Here is a 14,995-nt window from a genome sequence, read left to right on the forward strand (position 1 = left end):
CTAGGAACTCACTTGGTGAAGGCCAGAGGACTCACTCGAAAAGGCAAGGCACACTGGGAAAATATATTGGAGGTGTGGCTTAGTGGGGGCATTGCAACATTTTTTCAAGCTGATACAATTCAAATCTGAACCCCCCTGCAGGGTAACAGTTACTCTATTGTTTTGAGTAAGGACTACAAATCACTTTAAGTAACTGTACTCAGATATATTAAGTGCAACAGGTTTCCTCAAAAGTTGTGTAATGACATCCCCCTGGGGTTTACAGTGTATGTTTCTTTGAGCATTTCTTTGAGCATAGTAGTGAAGACATCATGGAACTATGGAACAGAGGAATATTCCATTCTGTCTCTGGCTCAATTTACTGTTCTCTCTGAGCCACACAGTTTTCCAAATTACACAATGTGTACACTCTGGCTTATTACCTGGTTAGGTTTTAGGAGTCTAATGATGAGTTTGCTTCTTTTCAACCTTTGTTTTTCCATTCCATTCCAGAAGGGAACGAGTGCATCAAAGCTAATGCCAAATCCTGTGGGGAGTGTATTCAAGTGGGAGCGAAATGTGGCTGGTGCATGGACCCAGTACGTGGATATGAATTTTCCAATAACATTGTTGCTGCGTTGATGCTACACAACCTTAATATCAACTGACTCAGCGTTACAACTTAAGAAATCTAAACTGTTCCTTGGAGTTAAAACACTAGCATGTCGGGCAATATTGTTTGTAACCTTTATAACCTGCTTGGGAGAGTAGGAAATACTTTTTCAGAAAATAAGGACCTTACAGTTTGGGTGGATTTCCTCTGAGTGCCATAATGCAATGTTTCATAATACTTATACCTCCTCTCTCCCAGGGGTTCCTGAAGCAGGGTGAGGCCACATCGACCCGCTGTGACGAGCTGGAGTCCCTGAGGAAGAGAGGTTGTAGCTCCACCAAGGTAGAGAACCCCCAAGGCAGCCAACGGGCCCTGAAGAACAAGGCTGTGACCAACCGCAACAAGGGAGAAGGAAAACTCCGACCAGAGGACATCACACAGGTCCAGCCACAGAAACTCACCCTCAGCCTCAGATCTGGTAAAAACTTAAATGGAAGTTACTTTTGATTGGGATGCGTCCCAAATGGAACCCTTTTCCCTATTTAGTGCTCTACTTTTAGCTCTAGTCAAAAGTGGTGCCTTATGTTAGGAATCGGTTGTCATTAGGGATGTAGTCTTAGTTAACTTTGCTTCAGCCAAAACATCTTGCTTGACAACCATTGTTGACGCAGCGTTGCTGAGGGTCTTTTTTGTTTATCCTGCTGTTCCTCCGTGGTCTTTCACTGTTATGTTGATTAGTTACAGTAGCCTCCATTTTCTTTGAGTGTTTTAGCTATTATGATTTGGAAGGAGTGTTCCTTATACTCTTTAATGTGAAGGCCAGCACCTTATTTGACAGGGAAGGTGCACATGAATCAAGATTTCAGTGTTCACATCAATGTAAATATGCCAGAGTTAGCAAGTCAGTAGTCCCCGGCTTAACCTTGCCCATTTGTCTGTGTACTGCAGGTGAACCCCAGTCTTTTAACCTGAAGTTCAAACGGGCCGAGGATTACCCCATTGACCTCTACTACCTGATGGACCTGTCCTACTCCATGAAGGACGATCTGGAAAACGTCAAGAACCTGGGAACACATCTGATGCTGGAGATGTCAAAGATCACGACTGATTTTAAAATCGGTGAGCTTGAGAATCAGCCTGGTTGTATGAGGATTGAGGATGTTTATATTTATTTGAACATATTCTCCACTTCAAATTGATCTCTTCTGCTTTCAGTTCAGGTTGGGTGCATATTGCAGTTACACTGTACTACAATACCCATAATGCCATGTGTAAGATAACCGGTTTGATCTTAGTAAAGATGTTTTGAAGCTAACAAATTGGTGTCCCGTCTCCTTAACTATACAGTTTAAATATGAGATGGATATCTTCTTCTTCTTCTCTAGGTTTTGGTTCCTTTGTAGAAAAGACAGTGATGCCTTACATTAGCACCACCCCATCCAAGCTGCTGAACCCCTGTACTGGGGACCAGAACTGCACCAGTCCCTTCAGCTACAAGAACGTCCTGAAGCTGACCAGCAATGGACAGGAGTTTAACACCCTGGTGGGACAACAGCAGATCTCTGGAAACCTGGACTCACCGGAGGGAGGCTTTGATGCCATCATGCAAGTGGCTGTGTGTGGTGTAAGTAATATGTTTTTATATCATATTTAGGGATAGTTTCCCAGACATAGATCAAGCCTAGTCCAGGACTGAAAATAATTCTCCATTGAGCTTAGTTTATACTCCAGGACCAGGCTTGATATCTGTCCAGAAAACCAGACCATAAAGTTCCAATAATACTTTTATCAGGGCTTTATATTGCCTTTCTCATGGTACCAGACCTCAAGACCCTACTTTCATTTGAGAATGGCTGGAGTCAAGGCTTAATTTGTATATGCTTAGAGAAGTCCTTTTTATAAATGTTTGAAAGTTAATTCACTCTAGGGCGCTAAACTGCTATTTTAAGAGGGTAACCTTTCACATAGTTTTTGATATATACTTCCTGAATCTTTTGTAAGTCTTGTAATTTTGTTCTCTGGTATTTCTGTAGGCTGTGTCCATTTTCTTGTATGTGGTTAATTTGTACATGTTTTAATAGTCCTCCCTCCCTTCCCCAGGAGCACATTGGCTGGAGGAACGTCACCCGTCTGCTGGTGTTCTCCACTGACGCTGGCTTCCACTTTGCTGGAGACGGGAAACTGGGAGGAATAGTTTTGCCCAACGATGGGAAATGTCACCTGGAGAACAACATGTACACAGTGAGCCACTACTATGTATGTATAATTATGCATTATGGTAATGCACTATGTAGTATAATAATACACTATGCATTATAGTAATACACTATGTAGTATAATAATACACTATGCACTATAATCATGCACTATAATAATGCACTGTGTAGTATAGTAATACACTATGTAGTATAATAATGCACTGTGTAGTATAATAATACACTATGCAGTATAGTAATACACTATGCAGTATAGTAATACACTATGCAGTATAATAATACACTATGCAGTGTAATAATACACTGTGTAGTATAATAATACAGTATGCACTATAATCATGCACTATAATAATGCACTGTGTAGTATAGTAATACACTATGTAGTATAATAATGCACTGTGTAGTATAATAATACACTATGTAGTATAGTAATACACTATGCAGTATAGTAATACACTATGCAGTATAGTAATACACTATGCAGTATAATAATACACTATGCAGTGTAATAATACACTGTGTAGTATAATAATACACTATGCAGTATAGTAATGCACTATGTAGTATAATAATACACTATGCAGTATAATAATACACTATGCAGCATAGTAATGCACTATGCAGTATAATAATACACTGTAGTATAATAATGCACAGTGTATTATAGTAATGCACTATGTAGTATAATAATGCGATATGTAGTATAATGATGCACTCCCATGTACTGCATGTATTGTGACTTTTCTTTCTAGTCTTCTATGTGGTCTGCATTTTGAATATGACAAGTTTGAAGGGAATGGGCTACTTGCCCTTAGTGATGTCATCAAAGGGCTTGCCTGATACCTGTACTTCCTCATTGTCTCCCTGTAACAGGACTACCCCTCCATCGCTCACCTGGTTCAGAAACTTAGCGACAACAACATCCAGACGATCTTTGCCGTCACAGAGGAGTTCCAGCCTGTTTACAAGGTCAGTCAGTTGTTCCATTACACTGTTTGTGCAATCTTAATGGGTCAGGCAAAACATGACAAAACTGTTTTGCTCTAGACTTTTCTGGTGAGTATTTAGAGATTGACAGGATTCCAACTTACATACATGAGTACATGATAATTTAGTGTATTGTGTTTTCTCTCTCAGGAGTTAAAGAATCTCATTCCTAAATCTGCAGTGGGGATACTCTCTGCTAACTCCAGCAACGTTATCAACCTCATTATTGATGCCTACAATGTAAGTATAGATTGGATTGGTTTAGTTACTGGAGAAGATGCACTTCTGCACACTATCTAACTTTCATCCTTAAAATAGTTGGCAAAACCATGCTGCTGCTACTGTTAAGTCATCACATTTCTCTTTCTGAACTGATCTTTCTATGGGAATAGTCAAAAATATGCATTTTTGCTTTTGTAAAACTGAAGCCTACTGAAAATGTTGTATATAGTGTACAAAGGGCTAATTGTTGTTCTTTATGTGCTAGTCTCTTTCCTCAGAGGTGATTCTGGAGAACAGCAAGCTACCAGAGGGAGTGACCATAATGTATCAGTCACGCTGCAAGAACGGAGTGACTGGTGAGGGAGAGATGGGAAGAAAATGCTCCAATATCTCAATCGGTGACGAGGTGAGAAACCAAAACAACATGACATTGAATGTTTTCTATTCCAAATACATATGTATTTATTTTAGATTTTTTTTTTAAATTCAGGTTCAGTTATTTTAGCTTTCTGATCAAGTAAATATAATGTTTTCAGTATCTGTAGGTGTGAAGGTCATTGTTTTTATTACAAAATGTGATTATTATGCCTTATGTGTGAATGCATCCCTTCATCCCTGATCTGTAGGTGTCTTTCACCATAAGCATCACAGCTAAGCAGTGTCCTAAAATGGGCAAACCAGAGACCATCAAGATCAAACCCCTAGGGTTCAATGAGGAGGTGGAGATCACTCTGAACTTCATCTGCGAGTGTGACTGTCACAAAGATGGCATTGAGAACAGTGACATCTGCCACAACGGCAACGGGACATATGAATGTGGAGCCTGCAGGTAAGGCACTTGTGTTTCACTAGCAGAAGATCTTAACTCTTTATTCACCTTCCATATTGTAATAATTTCCATGGCATAGAGATACATCATGATATTTGATACTGTATATATAATGTGTTTAAATCTATTTCTATTGGCCATTAGCATGTGACTGTTTAAGTGCATTGCATCTGTTTGCATGTGAATATTTTTTACATAGGCAGTCTTTTATGCAGTCCTCCCTTGTTGTTAATAACATTACATTTCCTTTATTATCTGTCAGGTGCAATGAGGGCCGTATTGGTAGACAGTGTGAGTGCAGCACCAACGAGGTGACCAGCGAAGACCTGGATAAGAGCTGCCGTAAAGACAACGGTACAGACATCTGCAGCAACAACGGAGACTGTGTGTGTGGAACCTGTGAGTGCAAGAAGAGAGAGAACCCAGAGGAGCGCTACAGCGGGATGTTCTGCGAGTGTGACAACTTCAACTGTGACCGCTCCAACAACAAACTCTGTGGAGGTACGCGAGTTCAGTTCATTGGATGATCAGTAAAGATTTAGCTTGCTGTGAAATGATGGTCAAGACCTGTGTTCCATCTGAAGACCTGTGGAACATATTCCTCAGAACCCAAACTACCTCTGTGTTTGTGGCGTAATGGGTGATTTCCCAATTAAATTAGAGATCAGTTGATAAAATCAGACATGGCCTTTTACGAAATTAGATTTCCCGTGTTCAATTTAGCTTAATTTAATCTCTAATCTAGAATATTATCTATAGTATGAAATGATGTTTGAACTATAGAGGATCATCTCTGACCCTGTGTGTTGTGTTGTGGCAGGACATGGTCACTGTGAGTGCAGGGTGTGTATATGTGATGCCAACTGGACAGGCAGTGCCTGTGACTGTTCTCTGGACACCACGACCTGCCTGGCTTCCAACAAGCAGATCTGTAACGGACGAGGCACCTGTGAGTGTGGCACCTGCAGGTGTACTGACCCAAAGTTCCAGGGCCCCAGCTGTGAGATCTGTCCTACCTGTCCAGGGGTCTGCGCAGAACACAAGTGAGTTGAATAAAGGAATGAATTAATTGTTTATTTTAATCTGTTTTAACTATGCAGAAAACAACAATATACAACAAGTTTATTTCCAAAACGCTATATTGAAAAAAATGCACATTTGTGTTTTTACATCAGAAATGATTCCTTATGGGTACCTTCATGTGTGTGTAAAATATTACTGTTCTCTGATGTTTTTAGTCATAGATTTTAGATGAAAATGTTTCATTTTTGTAAACCACAATGCAAAATGTATGCTTTAGTCTCAGGTCCTGTCTGTCCATTGTTTAGCATGAATGGAATGTTCGCATCCTGTATATTTGACTGTGATATGTGGTTGTCTCAACTAGCAATCCTAAGATGAATTCACTTACTCTTATCAAAAGTGACTAACAGTATCTGCTAAATGACTAAATGTTTTTTTTTTAATTACACACATCTCATATTACTGTATAGATTTCTGATGGCACAAATGTATCATTTGAACAGTTCTTTAAAAAAAAACATGATTATTTGTCTCTCTGAAATGAAACCATGATTTTTTTAAACAAACACATGGTTGTCATTGATCAACCCTGTGCCATGATTCGATAGTGAAAAAACACACCAATCTCTTTCAGAATTTCTTTAAACAATAAAAGCTAACGTTTCTGAAAATGTATATGTAGATTTTTTTTTTAAAAGTATTATTATTTGAGGGACCGGTTCCTTGTCTCTTTCCTCAGACTGAGTTTAATGCCTCTTACCCTTTTAAAGTAGGCATAAAGATATGTCTTCCTTTATCTGTCTTAACCTCAATTATTATTGTGACCTTTGTTTACTTTCTTCTGATAATTCCAAGAAAGGGGACCAATGAAAAGTCTAGACACAACTGTGATATCTTAAAACCAGTAGTGGTGGCAAGGGTACAGCATTGTCCACTACAAACACCTGCATGTGGAGTGGAACCTCAATATCCAGCTTTCTTGCATTCCAGTAGACTAGTGAATATGTCACGAGTTTATCAAGCATCACAATGCGAGACTACCTCCGCGTGTTACTCCATCTGTACAGAGTTACATGTCAATGTCCTGTCTTCCACAGGGAGTGTGTTCAGTGCAGGGCCTTTGGGACGGGGGAGAAGAAGGACACGTGTGAGAGAGACTGTAGCTACTTCAACCTGATCAAGGTGAAGGACAGGGACAAGCTGCCTCAGCCAGGACAGGCCTTCCCCCTGATGCACTGTAAGGAGAGGGATGCCAACGACTGCTGGTTCTACTACACCTACGCTGTCAACAAGACAGAGAAGGAGGTCCATGTGATGGAAACACTAGGTGAGAGCATATTACATACAGACTGCTATGTCATTGTGACTGAGCATATTACATACAGCCTGCTATGTCATTGTGACTGAGCATATTACATACATCCTACTATGTCATTGTGACTGAGGATATTACATACAGCCTACTATGTCATTGTGACTGAGCATATTACATACAGCCTACTATGTCATTGTGACTGAGGATATTACATAAGGCCTACTATGTCATTGTGACTGAGGATATTACATACAGCCTACTATGTCATTGTGACTGAGGATATTACATACAGCCTACTATGTCATCGTGACTGAGGATATTACAGTGAAAACGGAGGTTATTTATTTGTCTATTGAGTCATTTTGTGATTAGAGCTAGGAGTTTTTGCCCTTACTAGGAAAAACTCTTGGCTCTAATGGTACTAGGGCCTAGTACTCCGGCCGGAAGTTCTTCCTGGTCAGCTTACAGGGTCAGGTAAGGTTCCTGGGCCTATATACAGTGCCTTGCGAAAGTATTCGGCCCCCTTGAACTTTGCGACCTTTTGCCACATTTCAGGCTTCAAACATAAAGATATAAAACTGTATTTTTTTGTGAAGAATCAACAACAAGTGGGACACAATCATGAAGTGGAACAACATTTATTGGATATTTCAAACTTTTTTAACAAATCAAAAACTTAAAAATTGGGCGTGCAAAATTATTCAGCCCCCTTAAGTTAATACCTTGTAGCGCCACCTTTTGCTGCGATTACAGCTGTAAGTCGCTTGGGGTATGTCTCTATCAGTTTTGCACATCGAGAGACTGAAATGTTTTCCCATTCCTCCTTGCAAAACAGCTCGAGCTAAGTGAGGTTGGATGGAGAGCATTTGTGAACAGCAGTTTTCAGTTCTTTCCACAGATTCTCGATTGGATTCAGGTCTGGACTTTGACTTGGCCATTCTAACACCTGGATATGTTTATTTTTGAACCATTCCATTGTAGATTTTGCTTTATGTTTTGGATCATTTTCTTGTTGGAAGACAAATCTCCGTCCCAGTCTCAGGTCTTTTGCAGACTCCATCAGGGTTTCTTCCAGAATGGTCCTGTATTTGGCTCCATCCATCTTCCCATCAATTTTACCCATCTTCCCTGTCCCTGCTGAAGAAAAGCAGGCCCAAACCATGATGCTGCCACCACCATGTTTGACAGTAGGGATGGTGTGTTCAGCTGTGTTGCTTTTACACCAAACATAACGTTTTGCATTGTTGCCAAAAAGTTCAATTTTGGTTTCATCTGACCAGAGCACCTTCTTCCACATGTTTGGTGTGTCTCCCAGGTGGCTTGTGGCAAACTTTAAATGACACTTTTTATGGATATCTTTAAGAAATGGCTTTCTTCTTGCCACTCTTCCATAAAGGCCAGATTTGTGCAATATACGACTGATTGTTGTCCTATGGACAGAGTCTCCCACCTCAGCTGTAGATCTCTGCAGTTCATCCAGAGTGATCATGGGCCTCTTGGCTGCATCTCTGATCAGTCTTCTCCTTGTATGAGCTGAAAGTTTAGAGGGACGGCCAGGTCTTGGTAGATTTGCAGTGGTCTGATACTCCTTCCATTTCAATATTATCGCTTGCACAGTGCTCCTTGGGATGTTTAAAGCTTGGGAAATCTTTTTGTATCCAAATCCGGCTTGAAACTTCTTCACAACAGTATCTCTGACCTGCCTGGTGTGTTCCTTGTTCTTCATGATGCTCTCTGCGCTTTTAACGGACCTCTGAGAATATCACAGTGCAGGTGCATTTATACGGAGACTTGATTACACACAGGTGGATTGTATTTATCATCATTAGTCATTTAGGTCAACATTGGATCATTCAGAGATCCTCACTGAACTTCTGAAGAGAGTTTGCTGCACTGAAAGTAAAGGGGCTGAATAATTTTGCACGCCCAATTTTTCAGTTTTTGATTTGTTAAAAAAGTTTGAAATATCCAATAAATGTCATTCCACTTCATGATTGTGTCCCACTTGTTGTTGATTCTTCACAAAAAAATACAATTTTATATCTTTATGTTTGAAGCCTGAAATGTGGCAAAAGGTCGCAAAGTTCAAGGGGGCCGAATACTTTCGCAAGGCACTGTATATAATGCAAATCAGGACGTCATTGTAAATCAGCATTTGCGCTTACAGTAACTGACTTGCCTGGTTAAATAAATAAATACAAGTTGGGATAACTGAATGTTCCTGGCTGTGTGTTTCCTGCCTGTGTTCCAGACTGCCCTGCGGGCCCTGACATCATCCCCATCGTGGCTGGCGTGGTGGCGGGCATCGTCCTGATCGGCCTGGCTTTGCTTCTCATCTGGAAGCTGCTCATGATCATCCACGACAGGAGAGAGTTCGCCAAGTTTGAGAAGGAAAAGATGAATGCTAAATGGGACACGGTAAGGGAGTGGAGGTGATAGATACAGGACGCAAGAAGCCATCTTGGAGAACTATTCGTTATGGCCCATAATGGGGATGATGATGATGTACTTTTGCAGGTCCTAGTTTGTATTCTCCCTGAATGTAATTTCAGTAGGTTGATTGAGATGTGGAAAACTGGTGTTATAGATATGGCCACTGTGTGAATCTCTTACACAGAGAACAGACTCCTGAAGGAACACAGAATTGGAAATATTTGACTCTCTCTCAACCTTTGATGACTATGACAGACCTGTTGCTTTTGACGATGACTTCGTAAGATGTCACACATTTTTCCACAGTCCTACCCAACAGTTTGTTTAAAATGTTCATAAAACCCTGTAGTTTTAAGTCATCTCTGTGCAAAATACAGCTATGAAAAAAGGAAGCCTTTTTGGAATGCGAAGGTCTGGACACACATGTGTCTTTTCATGGGAGTGGCTACAGCAGCTTAGTTTGTTCTGTGTTATGCTTCAACCTAGTGGTGTGTTATCCACACAGCAGGAGAGGTTCAATTCCAGACAGCTGGCAGGGTTTGAAATGCTTAATGATTCAGCTCATCCTGATTACTCCCAGTCAGACCCGCCACATGTGATAGCCTCTCTGGTCTGGTGACATGGGCAGGGCACTGAGGCTTCTGGACCCTCTCATTATGGTACATGGAGAAGACACCAGACCTAAATGACTGCATGAGAGAGCAGACTGACCTGACTTGATACAGTACCAGTCAAAAGTGTGGACACCTACTCATTCAAGGGTTTTTCTTTATTTTTCACGATTTTCTACGTTCTGGAATAATAGTGAAGACATCAAAACTATGAAATAGCACATATGGAATCATGTAGTTACCAAAAAAGTGTTTAACAAATCAAAATATATTTGAGATTCTTCAAAGTAGCCACCCTTTGCCTTGATGACAGCTTTGCACACTCTTGGCATTCTCTCAACCAGTTTCATTAGGTAGTCACCTGGAGTGCCTTGTTAAGTTAATTTGTTGAATTGATTTCCTTGTTAATGCATTTGAGCCAATCAGTTGTGTTGTGACAAAGTAGAGGTGGTATACAGAAGATAGCCCTATTTAGTAAAAGACCAAGTCCATATTATGGCAAGAATAGCTCAAATAAGCAAAGAGAAACGACAGTCCATCATTAGTTTAAGACATGAAGGTCAGTCAATCCGGAAAATTTCAAGAACTTTGAACGTTTCTTCAAGTGCAGTCTCAAAAACCATCAAGCACTATGATGAAACTGGCTCTCATGAGGACCGCCACAGGTAAGGAAGACCCAGTTACCTCTGCTGCAGAGGACAAGTTCATTAGTTACCAGTCTCAGAAATTGCAGCCCAAATAAATGCTTCAGAGTTCAAGTAAGACACACCTCAATATCAACTGTTCAGAGGAGACTGTGTGAATCAGGCCTTCATGGTCTAATTGCTGCAAATAAACCACTACTAAAAGATACCAATAAGAAGAAGACTTCCTTGGGCCAAGAAACACAAGCAATGGACATTAGACCAGTGGAAATCTGGAGTCCAAATTTGAGGTTTTTGGTTCCAATCGCTGTGTCTTTGTGAGATGCAGAGTAGGTGAACGGATGATCTCCACAAGTGTGGTTCCCACCATTAAGCATGGAGGAGGTGGTGTGAAGATGCTTCGCTGGTGACACTGTGGGTGATTTATTTAGAATTCAAGGCACACTTAACCAGCATGGCTACCACAGCGTTCTGCAGCGATACGCCATCCCATCTGATTTGCGCTTAGTGGGACTATCATTTGTTTTTCAACAGGACAATGACCCAACCCACACATCCAGGCTGTGTAAGGGTTATTTGACCAAGAAGGAGAGTGATGGAGTGCTGCATCAGATGACCTGGCCTCTACAATCACCTGACCTCAACCCAATTGAGATGGTTTGGGATGAGTTGGACCGCAGAGTAAAGGAAAAGCAGCCAACAAGTGCTCAGCATATGTGGGAACTCCTTCAAGACTGTTGGGAAAGTATTCCAGGTGAATCTGGTTGAGAGAATGCCAAGAGTGTGTAAAGCTGTCATTAAGGCAAAGGGTGGCTACTTTGAAGAATCTAAAATATATTTTGATTTGTTTATCACTTTTTTTGTTACTACATGATTCCATATGTGTTATTTCATAGTTTTGATGTCTTCACCATTATTCCACAATGTAGAAAATTGTTTAAAAAAATGTAAAAAACGTTGAATGAGTAGGTGTGTCAACTTTTGACTGGTACCGTATAAAAGGGGCATGTACCCAGCACTGTAAGATGATTTTCAAAGGGAGATGATCAACCTGGGGCGGCAGGTAGCCTAGTGGTTAGGGTGTTGGACTAACAAGCTGCAAGATCAAATCCCTGAGCTGACAAGGTAAAAATCAGTCTTTCTGCCCCTGAATAAGGCAGTTAACCCACTGTTCCTAGGCCGTCATTGAAAATAAGAATTTGTTCTCAAGAGACTCGCCTAGTTAAATAAAGGTACAAATTTGTAAAAACTTGGATCCTGATGTAGGATTTCAGAGGATTCATTTTTTCACTTCTTTGTCATATCATTGTTTCGTTCCTTCTCATTTGTCTTCACCCATGCTTTTCATTTCATTCTCTGTTTCCTGTTCTTGATTGTCTGTCCCACTCTCTCAACCCATAGCAAAAGAATCCCATTTACAAGAGCCCCATTAGAAAGTTCCAGAATCCAAACTATGGACATAAAGATGTGGTTCTATAAGTTTGTATTTACTTTCCCTCTCCTCTGTTTTCCTGCATGGGTTTCCTGTTTGTTTATATGTATGTTTGTCAACTTACTGTAAACTGTCACTTCTTCATCCATCTCATTATTTCTGTCTTTCATTTGGTCTCTTTGAGCCAAATAAGACAGTTGATGAAACTGTGCAGAATGATCCATATGAGGGGATATTAAAACCCACAATATCTATTGTTTTGTTGGTCAACACAAGCTGTCTTGTCTGTTAGTAGTTTAAATGGAGGTAAGTATTAACAGGTGGTCACGTGTAGGCCCAGTACACTTCAGTTTATGTCTAGTATTTATATCATATTTAATGCTACAGTATGATGTAAATGGCATGTTGTGACTGTGACATTTGTTGATATTTCTTCTAAAAGTGTTCCCTGGATGACAACACAAATGCTCACTCACAATGACAGCAACGTATCCAGGTGATAGCACAATCAGTTGGAAAGATCTGTCCAAAGAATGCTTCATAATCATTTGATATTCTAAATGGATGGCTCTGATTTTGCTGTGGTGTTTTTTCCTAATAAATTGTCTCAGGTTGCAGCTGTTGTCATACGACTGACATGTTATGTGACAGATATTATGACTGACTGTACATTACAATTCTAACGTTTTCTCCTTGTTTCTCTTGTGCCTTCCAGGGCGAAAACCCTATCTACAAGAGTGCTGTTACGACAGTGGTCAACCCCAAATATGAAGGCAAATGATGGAGCTTGAAAAACACTGTATGCAAATATAGTGAGAGGGATAGTGGCATGGGAGGGGGGATTCATTGTATGTATTTTGTAATTTCTTATTTTCGTTGCTTCAGTATTATAACATTACATTTGGCCAATACATTTGGTATGTTTACTAACATTTTATTTTCTATGCATTTTCTTTTTTTAAGTACAGTTATGTGTATATACTTTTAATATTATTTCCTTTCTTGAACCACTGTTTGAAATGAAGGTTTTTGCCACAGAACTGGTATGGGCAAAGGGTTTTACCTTTCAAAGACAACATCTGTACTCCAAATGGCACCCTATTCCCTTTATAGTGCACTACTTTTGACAAGGGCCGGTGGGGCTCTGGTAAAAGTAGCACTATAAAGGAGATAATAGGATGCCATTAAGGAAGCAGAAATAGACAATACCCATATGGACACAAAGAGCTCTCATTCTCTACATGGACTTGATGTTAATGTGTTATTGTCTTTATAGTGCACTACTTTTGACGATGGCCAATGGGCTCTGATCAAAAGTAGTTAACTACTGTATATAGGAAATAGAGAAATTTGTAATGAAGAAATCAAGTTTCTGACAGGACCTGAGGCTAAAGCATACCTTTTGCATTGTGGTTATAAAGTATTTTTTTCAGCCAAAGGGTACAGTATATATGTAGTAAACACATTGATTTGTGTATAAAATAGTCATCCATTAAGCAGGATTACAATAATCTGGATATATCATTGAGAGCAGTTTTTAAAGATGAATTTAGCACATCCTTCACATAATTGTCAATCATAGAAAACCATTGGTTGACTCTAACCTTGTCATCAGATAACATATCATGCGTGAAGAAGTGCTATTACATTGATGTTTTAAAAGTGATCATTGCACTATTGAGGAGTACAAGTTTGCATTGCGAAAGGACTGAAAAGACTAAGTATACATTGTCATAAGACTGTCATCAAGTCTATTTTAAAGGGATTGAAAACCACTTGTTTTAATGGGAAAAAATAATCTAAATCAATGAATTACACAATCAATTGACATGTCTTTATGCGACAAAATTTGAAGTTTAATTTATTTTTAGTTTAATAGTTCTATTCTAAAAGATTTCAGTATTCAACCTCAGATCATTCTTTCTGTGCTCATTCCAAGCAAAGCCAAATATGGCTTCATTGCAAAGTCTTCCCGTTGGGCACAGACGTCAATTCAACATCTATTCCACATTGGTTCTATGTAAATTCGATGAATCGATGTGAAAACAATGTTGATTCAACCAATGTGTTTCATGTTGATCAATGTTAAAAATTGTGACCTTTGTTCTGCAATCACTGGGCCTTTCATCTGTAACAGTGTTTGTGTGAAATCAGTATTGAAGTAAAAGGCCTCTTGGAGTGTGTTTTTAAAATACTAAAATCTCTCAAAATACCACATCTTGTTTTTAAAGTGCCTTTTTAAACTGGAAGTGTGCAAAAGTCTCCAGTGTTATTCCAGAATTCTAAAAAGTTTGGACACACATGTCAAGTGTGTGCAGGATGAGGAAAAATGTTTTTGAAGATTCGGAGGGTGTACAAATGCTGCAATTGTGGTGGGAATCACATTCTTGAGTCCCCCGGGGTGCCCTGTCAGGGTGAAGGAGGTCGAGGTAGCTGTCCAGCGGGTCTCCTATGTGGAGGCAGTGGAAATTGTTGGAGGAAATGGAGATGAGGATGACATGGTAGTGGATGCCCCGCAGCTTGCTGAGAAAGTCGTTCATCAGTTAAAGGATCCTGAAACACTGATTGTTAAGTAGTGGATTTTGTTGCGTTTAATTGCGCTGGTGATTCATTGTACTGGCCAAACAACCAAGAAATCTAAGAAACTGGACATTGTGAAACCTAAAAGGTTTTTGGATCTCCAGGACTTCA

At 39.9% G+C, this 14,995-nt stretch overlaps 1 protein-coding gene across 2 annotated transcripts in view; it reads left to right on the forward strand.

The window, feature by feature from the left end:
* Window positions 1-14,519, forward strand: part of LOC110535543 (integrin beta-1) — a 49,832-nt gene extending 35,313 nt beyond the window's left edge. For both annotated transcript variants that reach the window (XM_021620606.3, XM_090189798.1), the window contains 14 exons: window positions 493-578; window positions 851-1,070; window positions 1,541-1,711; window positions 1,978-2,216; window positions 2,693-2,848; window positions 3,682-3,777; window positions 3,946-4,035; window positions 4,283-4,423; window positions 4,644-4,846; window positions 5,109-5,347; window positions 5,667-5,889; window positions 6,967-7,196; window positions 9,436-9,602; window positions 13,020-14,519. In XM_021620606.3, the coding sequence (XP_021476281.3) occupies window positions 493-578; window positions 851-1,070; window positions 1,541-1,711; window positions 1,978-2,216; window positions 2,693-2,848; window positions 3,682-3,777; window positions 3,946-4,035; window positions 4,283-4,423; window positions 4,644-4,846; window positions 5,109-5,347; window positions 5,667-5,889; window positions 6,967-7,196; window positions 9,436-9,602; window positions 13,020-13,085 (2,327 nt within the window). In that variant the 3' untranslated portion in view covers window positions 13,086-14,519. The remainder of the gene's footprint in view (window positions 1-492; window positions 579-850; window positions 1,071-1,540; window positions 1,712-1,977; window positions 2,217-2,692; window positions 2,849-3,681; window positions 3,778-3,945; window positions 4,036-4,282; window positions 4,424-4,643; window positions 4,847-5,108; window positions 5,348-5,666; window positions 5,890-6,966; window positions 7,197-9,435; window positions 9,603-13,019) is intronic.
* The last annotated feature ends 476 nt before the right edge of the window (window positions 14,520-14,995 follow it).

The sequence above is a fragment of the Oncorhynchus mykiss genome, chromosome 11 (genome assembly GCF_057628025.1).
Source record: "Oncorhynchus mykiss isolate SJ-2025 chromosome 11, ASM5762802v1, whole genome shotgun sequence".
Taxonomy (NCBI): Eukaryota; Metazoa; Chordata; class Actinopteri; order Salmoniformes; family Salmonidae; genus Oncorhynchus; species Oncorhynchus mykiss.